The sequence below is a fragment of the Leopardus geoffroyi genome, chromosome B3 (genome assembly GCF_018350155.1).
Source record: "Leopardus geoffroyi isolate Oge1 chromosome B3, O.geoffroyi_Oge1_pat1.0, whole genome shotgun sequence".
NCBI classification, from domain to species: Eukaryota; Metazoa; Chordata; class Mammalia; order Carnivora; family Felidae; genus Leopardus; species Leopardus geoffroyi.
Window position 1 is genome coordinate 53,681,834 of NC_059337.1, and position 13,123 is coordinate 53,694,956.

A 13,123-nucleotide genomic window follows, 5' to 3' on the forward strand; every position below is an offset into this window, starting at 1 on the left:
AGTAATGTGTATTTACAAGTAAAGGCAATTTCCAATATTGTATGGAAGTACCAGCGTTATCATTTTATTATGGCTTATCATGAGAAACCAGTTCTGCCTCCACCACTTATCATTCTCAGCCATATAGTTTCTCTGTTTTGCTGCATATGTAAAAGAAGAAAAAAAGATAAGACTTCAGATGGACCAAGTAAGTAAAATATATTAAGGCAAATATTTGTGTTTTATCACTTATCAGTCCTACACTGAAGGCTAAGTGGTTAACTTTGTTCAGAAGACTTAATTGGCTAATGTTACTATAAAAACTTCTGTTGAATATGTCTGAATATAAAAGAATTTTGAGTATACTACAATGTCTATAAAAACTGAATTTAGTACTAAACTTCCTTTTGAGTGTGGTATGTCTGTTTGTTTTCATTAAAATGATAATGGAAACCATAACATTCGCTGTTCTATAAACCGTTTTTGCTGCTCTGTGAACAATAATACTTTTATTCTGTATACTACATGCGACTAATCATACCAAACCTTGCTTTTAATTTTACAATGGTTTTCTGCTCTACTAAATTGGTTCTTAAATTCCTCTACCTAGATAAATGAGGGGGAGGTATAAAGAGAAAGACAGATAGGGTTAAGAGTATTTAATAGGAAAATGAAAATCAGAAGAGGACAAGGTACCTGAAACTATTCTGCTAAAGAAAAAAAAAAAGGAAATATCTGTCCATTGCTTTAGAAACACTACAGTAAAAAGAGAATAAGTATATAGATGATGGATATAGTCTTATGAACCCTGAATAATTCATAAGACCCATGACTGCAATTTGATATCTTGATAGTCTTCATTGATTTTTTTGTTCTTTTCCCTGCTTAGAACTTTTTTTAACAGAAGAAGATCAAAAGAAACTACATGACTTTGAAGAGCAGTGTGTTGAGATGTATTTTAATGAAAAAGATGACAAATTCCATTCTGGGAGTGAAGAGAGAATTCGTGTCACTTTTGAAAGGTTCAGAAGCTTTTTAATTATAATTGATATGTCAGTGGGTTTTTTTTTTTTTTATGTCTTCTACATGCCCATTGTTCAATTTATGTTTGTCAAATAAGTAAACTTAATAATAGTTTTACATATCGGAAGACAATTCAGTTCTTTACTTCTAATACTTAGTGTAAGTCAATTTCTTGTTATTTTTTGACCTTGTTATAGAGGACAGTGAAGAGTCAGTGGAGAAAAGTGAAACTATCCTTATTGTTTTAAAGCATTTTTTTTTCCCATTAGCTTTGCTACATTCTGGAAGCAGATGGTAATGTTAGTTCTTTATATATGTAGCTTTATACATATTTGTGTGTGTGTTACTTTGATGTGCAGAAATCATAATAAATAGCCTATGGAACAAAAATGTTTTATGAACTCTTGCATTTTACTATAATAGAATTAGCAGTGGATCCTTCTTAAACATTAAGTGTGCCTTTTATAAATAAATAATCATATCTTATTTTATATCTTACCTTGTGTGAGTACATGTAAAATTTCTTTTTACCATTGGCATTTATTGAGATTACAGAAAGAATCTCTCAAACATTAATTTTTAACATTTATAAAAAGCCTGTGTTTCTCCTACAGGGTGGAGCAGATGTGCATTCAAATTAAAGAAGTTGGAGATCGTGTCAACTATATAAAAAGATCATTACAGTCATTAGATTCTCAAATTGGCCATTTGCAAGATCTTTCAGCCCTGACTGTAGATACATTAAAAACACTCACTGCCCAGAAAGCTTCAGAAGCTAGCAAAGTTCACAATGAAATCACACGAGAATTGAGTATTTCCAAACATTTGGCTCAAAACCTTATTGATGATGGTCCTATAAGACCTTCTGTATGGAAAAAGCATAGTGTTGTAAATACACTTAGCTCCTCTCTTCCTCAGGGTGGTCTTGAAAGTACTAATCCTTTTCTTTGTAATATTTTTATGAAAGATGAAAAAGATACCCAATGTAACATATTTGGTCAGGATTTACCTGTAATACCCCAGAGAAAAGAATTCAATTTCCCAGAGGCTGGTTCCTCTTGTGGTGCCTTATTCCCAAGTGCTATTTCTCCTCCAGAACTGCGACAGAGACCACATGGGGTAGAAATGTTAAAAATGTTCAGTAAAAATCAAAAATTAGGCAGTTCATCTAATAGCATACCACATCTGTCATCCCCACCAACCAAATTTTTTGTTAGTACACCTTCCCAGCCAAGTTGTAAAAGCCACTCAGAAACTGTAACCAAAGATCAAGAAACTGTTTGCTCTAAAGCTGCAGAAGGAGATAATGTAGAATTTGGAGCATTTGTAGGTAAGTTTGGCAAACTAACATTTGTATATAAATATTATTTATTTTTTAATTATCACCTGGGGTGCCTGGGTGGCTCAGCTGGTTGGGCCTCTGACTTCAGCTCAGGTCATGATCTCACGGTTCATGAGTTTGAACCACATCGGGCTCTGTGCTGACAGCTCGGAGACTGGAGCCTGCTTCAGATTCTGTGTCTCCCTCTCTCTCTGCCCTTCCCCCCGTTCATGCTCTGTCTCTCTCAAATATAAATAAACATTAAAAATTATAATTATCACCTTAGAAATAAAAATAAGTAGCTAATTAATAAAACTATGAACTTGTATGATAAGTGGACTACTTTTCATAGAGTATAGTTCTAAAATTTCTAAAAGGAATAAGTCGGGGAAATAGGTTGAAATTGAGCTGTAATAGTTCTATTGGCACATTCTTCTTTGGTGAGTTTACTATAATAACAGTTGTATGTAAAACTTACTTGGGCTCTTTTGAATTTGAGACTCTTCTACTGAATTCAGTTAACTAGTTGACAGAACCTGAGTTATTCATAAATGTTAAATATTTGGGGAATAATAGAAAGGTACAGAGGAGGCTAGATAGAAATAACTGGAAAAGATCAGTGTCTTATAAATAGGGTGACCATATAATTTTTCAGCCCAACCAGTACACTTTTGAGAGTGACAGGGTACAGTAAATTACATTAGGGCAATAGGGAAAGAAAACCAGGACTCTGCTTGGAAAGTGGAGGATTTATGGTCGACCCATTTATATACCCAGAGAGAAGAGCATTTCAGAAAGGAATGACTCATTCTTAACACGTCAGCTAGCTGAAGTAAAATAAGGACTGAAAATGTATTTATTTTGGCAGTAATAATAAATTAATGACCTTTGTGAAATCTGTTTCAGTGAAGCAGTTGAGGCAGAAGCCAGATTATATTGAAATAAAGTATGAATGAGGGGAGGAAATGTAAAGAGGGAGACTGCAGATGGGATGGGCAATTAAAAGCTTACTATTAAGGCAGGGCGCCTGGGTGGCTCAGTTGGTTTAGTGTCCGACTTCAGCTCAGGTCATGATCTCACAGCCCGTGGGTTTGAACCCCGCGTCAGGCTGTGTTGACAGCTCAGAGCCTGGAGCCTACTTCGAATTCTGTGTCTCCCTCTCTCTCTGCCCGTCCCCTGCTCACGCTCTGTGTCTCTCTCCTTCAAAAAATAAACATTAAAAAAGAAGATTTAAAAAAAACAAGCTTACTATAAATATAAAAAGAAAGAACTCATAATGTGGTTTTTGTGTAAGGTTTTTTATTTGTTTTGTTTATTTTTAATTATTTTTAATGTTTATTTGAGAGAGAGAGGCAGCGTGAGCAGGGGAGGAGCAGAGAGAATGGGAGACACAGAATCCGAAGCAGGCTCCAGGCTCCAAGCTGTCAGCATAGAGCCTGATGTGTGGCTTAAACCCACAAACCGTGAGATCATGACCTGAGCTGAAGTCAGACACTCAACCGACTGAGCCACCCAGGCGCCCCTTACTTGTTTTATTTTTAATGATGGAGAGACCTAAGCATATTTAAATGTTGACAGTGTATCATATGGAAGGAAAAGATGAAGAGGGAACACTTCATAGAGCTAACGTTTCCTTGCATTTGGGAGAATATAGTGTTCTAAGAGTCTTCCTGTTAGATTATTAAAGTATTTTTAAAAAATTTCTTAAAAAAATAACTTGGGTCGTTTGTGGACATGACCAGAGTGTTCTGAGGCATGAGTGATGCCCTCTGTCTCTTCAGGTTTGAATTTTTTCATCGGGTGGCATCCTAACCTTGTCTTAATACTTATTTGAGCTTTCCCAGCTTAGAAATTTACCTAGTCGTGGAACATGTATTGAGATTGGTCAAAGAATATGATATGTCCATGTAAAATCTCCACATGGAGGCCAACCCTGTAAGTTATCTAGGTACAGAGCATACTGATCTCTACTGCTAGGTTATATACAGTTTACTGTGGATTTATAGAGACAACTTTGCCTGCATAAAATCTATCCCAATGTATTCTGTAAAAGCACATTTTTAGTCTGTTAGTATATTGCCATTGGGATGGATATATTTAGTTATCTATATATTTATATATGATTTGTGTATATATAGTTTGGATATATATGTATAACATATATGTAGTTTTTTTTTTTTTTTAACTTTCTTTTTTAAGTTTATTTATTTTGAGAGACAGAGCAGAGAAGCGGCAGAGAGAGAAGGAGAGTGAGAATCCCAGGCAGGCTCTGTGCTGTTAGTGCAGAGCCTGATGTGGATCTCGAACTCACGAACCATGAGATCATGACCTGAGCCGAAACCAAGAGTTGGATGCTTAACCGACTGAGTCCCCCAAGCACCCCATGTATTTTTATATTTATTAATAGTAGAAATGATTGCTTCCCTCTTTTTAAATTTCAAGCAATTCATATTACATGTTGGATTCTTTTAGAAGGCCCTTAGGCTTTTGCTGTTACTGTAAACTGAATTACTCATCTTCTCCAGCTTCTTGACAGATATTTTTAGTATTTATCAAAAGATCTATAGGAAACTTCAGAGCCCTCAAAACTACTTGGAAAGCAATATGAATCACTTGTTTATATAGACTTTAAGCAATGACGTTATTTTGATAAAAAGTAAATATTTTTGTTGTAATCTTTTTTTTTCTCTTTAAGGACACAGAGATAGCATAGATTATTTACAGAAGTTCAAAGAAACATCAAACAAAATAAAAGAAATGTTATCTGTAAGTAAATCTTTATTACAGCACAATTCAATTTTATTTTGCTATTTGGGGGTTTAGTTCAAAATAGAATTAAACGTTCCAGTAAAAATGCAGTTTTAGCAGAGACCATCACCAACTTGATGATCCCAAATATTTAAATCATACATCATTTAAAAAGAAGAAACAATCGAATATGAAAAGTATACAAATAGTTTGCACTTATATTAATGAACATAAAAACACCAATTTAACATTTCTCTTTTTCTAAATGCTTCTCCCTATACATTTCTCATTCACTAAATACAGACCTCAACTCTTTCCCAGGCCCAGAAGTTTATTAGAACATAACCATGTCTGTCAAGGAATCTAGCAATCAGTAAAAAGCTGAATATACCTAACTACACTGTTATGTGCAGGTGTAAGATACTCAATAAATATTTGTTGAGTAACTGTTTAAATGTATAGAACAGTGAGTGAAAAGTTACTTCTTAACTGTTGCTTTCATAAATACCCATAATGATAGAGTCTTAAAATGAGGGAAAGGAACCAGTAGGGAAACCAGTGGTTTTTTTTTAAGTTGTATCTCTTGTTTTATCTTTGAGTTTCTTACAGGGAAGAAGAACTGACTGGGAATTATAATTTAAAAAAGCAAAAAGACCTAGATGGAGTGAAATCGATCACTTAGATGATAATCAAGATAAAAAGTATAACTTTTTTCAGATGGGAGGACAGACTGATAGAAGAGAATTGTCACACAAATATTTTGGGTTGGAGAGAAAGAATGCTAAAACTTTTCTCTAACTTACTCTTTAAGAATCTGTGTGCTTCATTGTATATAAAGTTTTTTTAAAACTTAAAGAGAATAAAAAAGTAACCTGGGGAGTTTGTTGAATCTTTTAAGGCATTTGTTTTTCCAGTAAGACTAATGGAAACCACAGGGGAGTACTTGAGAAAGAGAAGGTTTAGAGTAACTATTGTGTAAAGTGATTAAGGAGTCAAGAGGAAACCAAGAATATGATTTCTCAGCTATAGAGTTGAAAATAGCATGAATTTTTTTATAGCCATATCTACATTTGGATTTTAGACAGGAAAACTGAAGGCTGGGAAGAGATGTAGGGAAAGTAAATCTTTGGAGAGATTCTGACTAGAGCATTGACATGACACCACAGTAAAAGGTTAGAGCTAACTAGTTGGAACTCTTATAGTTGTCAAACTCAGCAGTCAGAAACTCAAATTCATCATCTTCTTGCTCAGCAGATATATTTGTTCTTCTGTATTTCCTGCCTCTGTTAATAACATCAGTATTTTAGTTTAGAGAGCAAAACTGCACTGCTTTGTCTCTCTTCCAGTCAACAGCCAAGTCTAACTTGTTTTGTTTCCTAAATATTTTTTTAGTTATCTGTTTCTTTCAATCCTAAGTAACAATTACTCTGACTTAGGCTGTCATTGTCTAATATGTATTTCACTGAACTTTTAAACTGTCTTCATAAGTACCACAATGGCAGTTGAAAAAAAATTACATCAGCACATTCTGGTGGCATCATTTTGCTATAAAGAAGCACTTGATATACATAGGAAGTCATTTAGGATAAATGGATATTTCTTAATGGGAAAGGGTACCTGGCAAGGTATCCCCCACAGATTTTGCCTTTTAACAATGAGTTTAAATGAACTTAAAGCAAGAGTGCGCTGAAAATTTTGAAGTGCAGGTAACTTCCTGGTAAAAGTAAGAAGAAATTACAAGTTTCTGTGGCTGTGTTTTGAATTAAACAATTTTGAGTAATTCACTTAGAGGAAAAGAATTCAGACTGTAATAATAGAATAATGAGTTCTAGCCCATGATGGTCTGAGACTTTGAGTTCTTGAACTTTTATGGGTTATATACCCCTTTGAAAATCAAATGAAAACTGTAGACCCTCTTCCCCAAAAAATGGACATATACAAAATTTTATCTATTAAGGTATATGGAGTTTTACAAATACCTTGAAACCCACCATCAATCCTATACTAGAACTTGTGTCATAGATGGAAAATACTTAAGCAAATAAATAGCTAGAACTAGTTCCAAAAGAAACGACTAAAATCAGAAGGGAAATTGGAGTTGCTCTGTAACTACAGAAAAAATGTTAGCCCTCTCACTTGGCTGTATAAATCAGCTGTATATGAAGACTGCAGAGCATCAAAGGTAGAAAAACTTACTTTTCTTGAGATACAAGTAATTTTTTAAATGAAAGTAATAGTTTATTTTGGTAGTAACATTTTTAAATTCATTCTTTCTGAGAGGTGGTAGAGGTTTGGAAATATTTTAAAGTTGCATAATAGTGTGAATTGTTTATAGTTGAAAAGAGAAAACAGTGTGAATGTATTGGGTTGTCCCCACATTATTTTAATGCAGTTTGTTAGTTCATCTGGGAAAATAATATAGGTAAAAAGAAGAAAATGAGGGAGAATTAGACTATGAAATATTACACAGGTAGAATAGTTGAAACATGAATATTTAGCTAAACATTTTAGTGACTACAAAGTAACTTGTTTACAAATAAGAATATAAGAAGAGTTGGATTAGAAATTGACAATAAGGGAAATGCCTTGTCAGTAAATACAAATTGGATAATTGAGTAGACATTTGGAAAAGTCTGTTTATGTTCTCATGTCACTTCATAAGCCCAGATGAATTCTAGCTTTAAATGTAAAAGCTCAAATCATAAACTTAAGAAAATAGTAATACCAAGTCAGTAAAACCAGGAGGGCTTTCTAAACATATGAGGAAGAGGTGATATTAAACGAAGGATGAGAAAAGATAGAAGTACCAAAAAATGGAAATCATAGATAAGTCAAAACAAATTTGGAAAAAATTGAAATGTGACAAATAATGAGCAGATAGATCTTTGGTTATATGAACAGCTCATATAATCAGTAAGAAACCTACTGAGGTTTCCCAAAAAAACTACTCTTCCACCTTCCAAATTGTTATAATCTATCAATATTAGTGTAAAATAGCTTTTTCTTTTTTAGGTGAACTGATAAATATTTTATTTTCTACCAAGTTTTTAATGAAATCATATTACTATGAAAAAGGATCCATTCAGATGGATTTATGAACAATAAGCAAGTAGGATATTTTGATGCAGTTTTTTGAGAAGGTCATTGAAGAAAATTAACTGTAACCTGTAATATACCCTTCAGTGACTAGGTAGATTAAAGTATATTGAGCTAAATAGAAACAGAGTCTCTTATACTACTTAGAACATTTATTTGAAATTCAGTTTGATTATTTTTAAATTATGTTTATGTGTAATATGCAGAATGATATTCCTTCTGAAAACACTTTGAAACACATGAGTTCTCATGCTGGATTTACTGAATGTCACAAAACTTCTATTCCTCTTCCTTCAGAACAAGGTAAGTTCTTCGATTATGTGAATTATGTTACCAAACATACTCACTTAAGCTTTAAATGTATTATTACATATGTCACACACCTAAGCAGTGAATGTTTTGGGAGTCAGAGAATGATGATTCTGGTCCGTTATTGTTGCTGCAACCTTGAATAAAACACACAATTCTAGTATTCTGATATTTTTTACAAATTGTTTAGTCCTAAAGATGAAATATAAAGACTTGCTTTTTATAAATCTATTTTAATCAGTATTATCATTTAGTCAACATATTTTTTTAATTTAACTTTTAAAATAGCTAATACAGGGGTGCTTGGGTGGCTCAGTTGGTTAAATGTCTGACTCTTGGTTCAGCTCAGGTCATGATCTCTAGGTTCATGAGTTTGAGCCACGCATCAGGTTCCATACTGGCGGTGTGGAGCCTGCTTGGGATTCCTCTCTCCCTCTCTCTCTGCCCCTTCCCCACTCAACTGTATCTCAAAAAATAAATAAATAAACTTAAAAAAATTTTTTTTCTAATAGTTAATACATTTATTTGGTTCAAAATTGAATACATACACATACAAGCACTTTGAAAATAAGTCTCCCTCTCATTCCAGCCCTGTATGTAACCACTGTTATTTTTATCTATCCTGTAGAGTTTCACACACATAGTATGTGACGGTAGTCTTTCCTTTTATTTTCTACACAGAAAGTAACATACCATACATTTTGCTCTGCACCTTCAATTTTTAACTTGAGAATTAAATGGACTGGGGATGTTTCCATAACATACTTTTTTATGAGTTGGTTATATATGCGTATAAATTTATTAGTCAACGTTTCATTAATGTACATGTAGCCTTTATAAGATTCCTTAAGAAAAACATCACTACCATGTCCCCCTCACCATCATTTCCCCTTTCATTCTCTTTTTGTATACAGCAGTATCACGTTGGATATATTCCAGGAGTGCAAGTTGGTTTAACATTAACATCAAAAATATAATTGATGAGGGGCACCTGGCTGGCTCAGTCAGTAGAGCATGTGACTCTTGATCTCAGGGTTGTGAGTTCAAGCCTGGGTTGGGTGTAGAGCTTACCTGGGGGTGGAGGGGAATGAATATATATATATATATATATATATATATATATATATATATATATATATATATATATATATAATTGATGCATGATAGTAACAGATTAGAGGAGAAAAATCATTTGTTCATCTCAGTAGCTGCAGAAAAGGCATTTGATGAAATTCAGTATCCATTCATGATTAAAACTCTTCCTAAAGTTAGAGTAGAGTCTCCTTAATCTGAATAAAGGGTTATCTACAGAAAGTTATCACAGATATTCTCTTTCATAATGATATGTTGAAAGCCAGATGGGGAACCAAGGCAAGAATTCTGGCTGTTTTCATTCCTATTTAATATCCTCTTTTTAGAATTTTTTTTATTTATTTTATTTTATTTTTTTGAGAGAGAGCATGAGCCAGGGGAGGGTCAGAGAGAGAGGGAGACACAGAATTCGAAGCAGGCTCATCCGCAAAGCCTGACGCGGGCTCAAACTCACCAACCATGAGATCATGACCTGGGCCAAAGTCAGATATCTGAACCACCCAGGCACCCCTGCTTAGTATTCTCACTGAAAAATAAAATAAAAAGATATGGTAGAATGGTTAGGACAGAAGAAAAAAAAATTATTTTCAGTAACATGGATGTTATTTCTGAAGTTAACACGCTTCTAATTTTGCATCCTCGTATTTCAGTTTTAAACAATAATTATTGACCTCCCACTAAAGAAGACAAGGATCAAACTTTTCCTCTTCCTCCTGTTCCCAGAAGACACAAACACACGCATGCACATGCACACACATTTATTCTTTCCCACCATATAGTTATAATTTTGGCTAGATCAACAGTAGATTCTCTGCTATTGGGCTACATTTCTTCAAGATATTCAGATACGTAATGCTATCAGTTTCATCATCTAGAAAAAGTTTTGCCCAGACTCTTTTAATGTACTTCAGTCTGGTTTTTTTGGCCTCTACACTTAGAATACAAATTTCATTCTAAGATTTCCCATCACCATTCATTCATTCTGAGGTTTTTCTTTACTGTGTCATAAAGTTGTGAATTATAAGTTACTTTAAAATTTAACATCCTTGGGGCACCTGGGTGGTTCAGTCAGTTAAGCATCCGCCTTCGGCTCAGATCATGATCTCATGGTTCATGAGTTCGAGCCCTGTATCAAGCTCTGTGCTGACAGCTTGGAACCTGGAGCCTGCTTCAGGTTGTGTCTCCCTCTCTCTGTGCCCCACCCCTGATAGCACTTTGTCTCCCAAAAATGAATAAACATTAAAAAAAAATTAATTAAAAAAATAATTTAACATCCTGACTTTTTAAAAATAGGCTTAATTCTAAAATTGATTTAGGATAAAATAACAAAATATGACAGAGATGCCATTTTAAGTCGTGGCAGAAAAGATGAACTATTTTTTCCATTATTGTAAAACAGTGTATGTTTAAGACTATTAATATGTATAAGATGATTAATTGCAATGTTAGAATGGCAAGAGATTGAAATCATACCAAATGTCCATTAGTAGGAGTTTGGTTGTTATTCTCTACAATTACTGTACAGCCATAGTGTGAAGTTCAGTGTAGCATCAAAATAGAATAGAGAAATTTTCTGTGATTGGAAAGATCTCCAAGCTTAAAGTTAAACCAACAACAAAACCCTAAAATATATATTATTCTACCTTTTATGGTTAAAAAAAAATGGTGATTGTACACACATACACAAAAAATATGCATGATAGAATGAATACACAAGAAATTTGGAAATAGGAAGACTAAGACTTTTTCCTTCAGACTCTTATTACTTACTGCTTTTTTACAAAAATAAATTGAATAATTTTGGTGTCCTGCCAAGAGACCTGTGGGCCTCATGTTAACTATTAATGTTCAGCAGTGTTGGGGAGAGGATAAGTTAGTTTATGAAAGTTACACTGTGTGTTGAAACACTTCGTGTTTGGTTGGTTGGTATCAAAATATTTTAGTTGCATAGCTAATTTTTTTTTTAATTTTCTTTAAGTGGAAACTAGCAATAGAAGGCCATCCACAGAAGAAACTCAAGAAGTAGATTCCAAAGCAGCTTTACTACCGGTTTGTACATTTCAGTTAACAAATGTGTATTTTAAAATATATATTTATTAAAGAAGAACTAAAAAAAGATGATGATATTTTATTTGAGGTTCTGTTTAGCTTTCAAAAAATTTTACCTTAGAAAACTGACATTAGTGCATTTATTCTTAGAATATTAGCCATTTATTCTTTGAAAAGAGTTTCTTCCTGTAGTGTGAATAGTTAAGAATTTGTATGTATGTATATGTGTGTCTATGTTTTTTTGTTTTTATCATGTTATGTTTTTCATCATGATAAATGTAGTCTTTAATCCCCACCCCCTAGTTACCCTATCCTCCCACTACCTTCCGTCTGGTAACCATCAGTTTGTTCTCTATAGTTGAATCTGTTTCTTGGTTTGTCTCTCTCTCTCTCTCTTTGTTTTGTTTTGTTTTTCCTTTGCTCATTTGTTTTGTTCGACATATGAGTGAAATAAATCATAATGGTATTTGTCTTTCTCTGATTGACTTATTTCATTTAGCATACTACACTCTAGTTCCATCCATGTAGTTGCAAATGGCAAGGTTTTATTCTTATTTTATTTTATTTTTTTATTTTACATCCAAGTTAGTTAGCATATAGTGCAACAATGATTTCAGGAGTGGATTCTTTAATGCCCCTTACTCATTTAGCCCATCCCCCCCCCCCCACAAGCCCACCAGTAACCCTCTGTTCTCCATATTTAAGAGTCTCTTATGTTTTCTTCCCCTCCTTGTTTTTATATTATTTTTGCTTCCCTTTCCTTGTGTTCATCTGTTCTGTGTCTTAAATTCCTCATATGCATGAAGTCATAAGATATATGTCTTTCTCTGACTAATTTCACTTAGCATAATACCCTCCAGTTCCATCCACGTAGTTGCAAATGGCAAGATTTCATTCTTTTTGATTGCTGAGTACTCCATTGTGTGTGTGTGTGTGTGTGTGTGTGTGTGTGTGTGTGTGTATAAATAAAACATCTTCTTTATCCATTCCTACATTAATGGACATTTGGGCTCTTTCCATACTTTGGCTATTGTTGATAGTGCTGCCATAAACATTGGGATGCGCATGCCCCTTTGAAACAGCACACCTGTATCCCTTGGATAAATACCTAATAGTGCAATTGCTGGGTTGTAGGGTAGTTCTATTTTTAATTTTTTGAGGAACCTCCATACTGTTTTCCAGAGTGGCAGTTTTGTTCTTTTTTATTGCTAAATAATATTCCGTGGTATATTTATATTTATATTTATATTTATATTTATATTTATATTTATATTTATACTTCATCTTCTTCATGCATTCATCTATCACTAGACACTTGAGCTCCTTCCATTGTTTGGCTGTTATAAATAATGGTGCAGTAAACACAGCAGTGCATGTATTCCTTTGAGTTAGTGTTTTTGTATTTTTGGGTAGATACCCAGTAGTGCAATTACTGCATTGTAGGGTAGTTCTGTTTTTAACTTTTTGAGGAACCTCCAAACTGTTTTCCACAGTGGCTATACCAGT

At 33.7% G+C, this 13,123-nt stretch overlaps 1 protein-coding gene across 3 annotated transcripts in view; it reads left to right on the forward strand.

The window, feature by feature from the left end:
• Positions 1 to 13,123, forward strand: part of TRPM7 (transient receptor potential cation channel subfamily M member 7) — a 123,207-nt gene that overhangs the window by 89,018 nt on the left and 21,066 nt on the right. For all 3 annotated transcript variants that reach the window (XM_045449755.1, XM_045449757.1, XM_045449756.1), the window contains 6 exons: positions 3 to 187; positions 869 to 1,001; positions 1,617 to 2,332; positions 5,019 to 5,089; positions 8,374 to 8,470; positions 11,547 to 11,617. In XM_045449755.1, the coding sequence (XP_045305711.1) occupies positions 3 to 187; positions 869 to 1,001; positions 1,617 to 2,332; positions 5,019 to 5,089; positions 8,374 to 8,470; positions 11,547 to 11,617 (1,273 nt within the window). The remainder of the gene's footprint in view (positions 1 to 2; positions 188 to 868; positions 1,002 to 1,616; positions 2,333 to 5,018; positions 5,090 to 8,373; positions 8,471 to 11,546; positions 11,618 to 13,123) is intronic.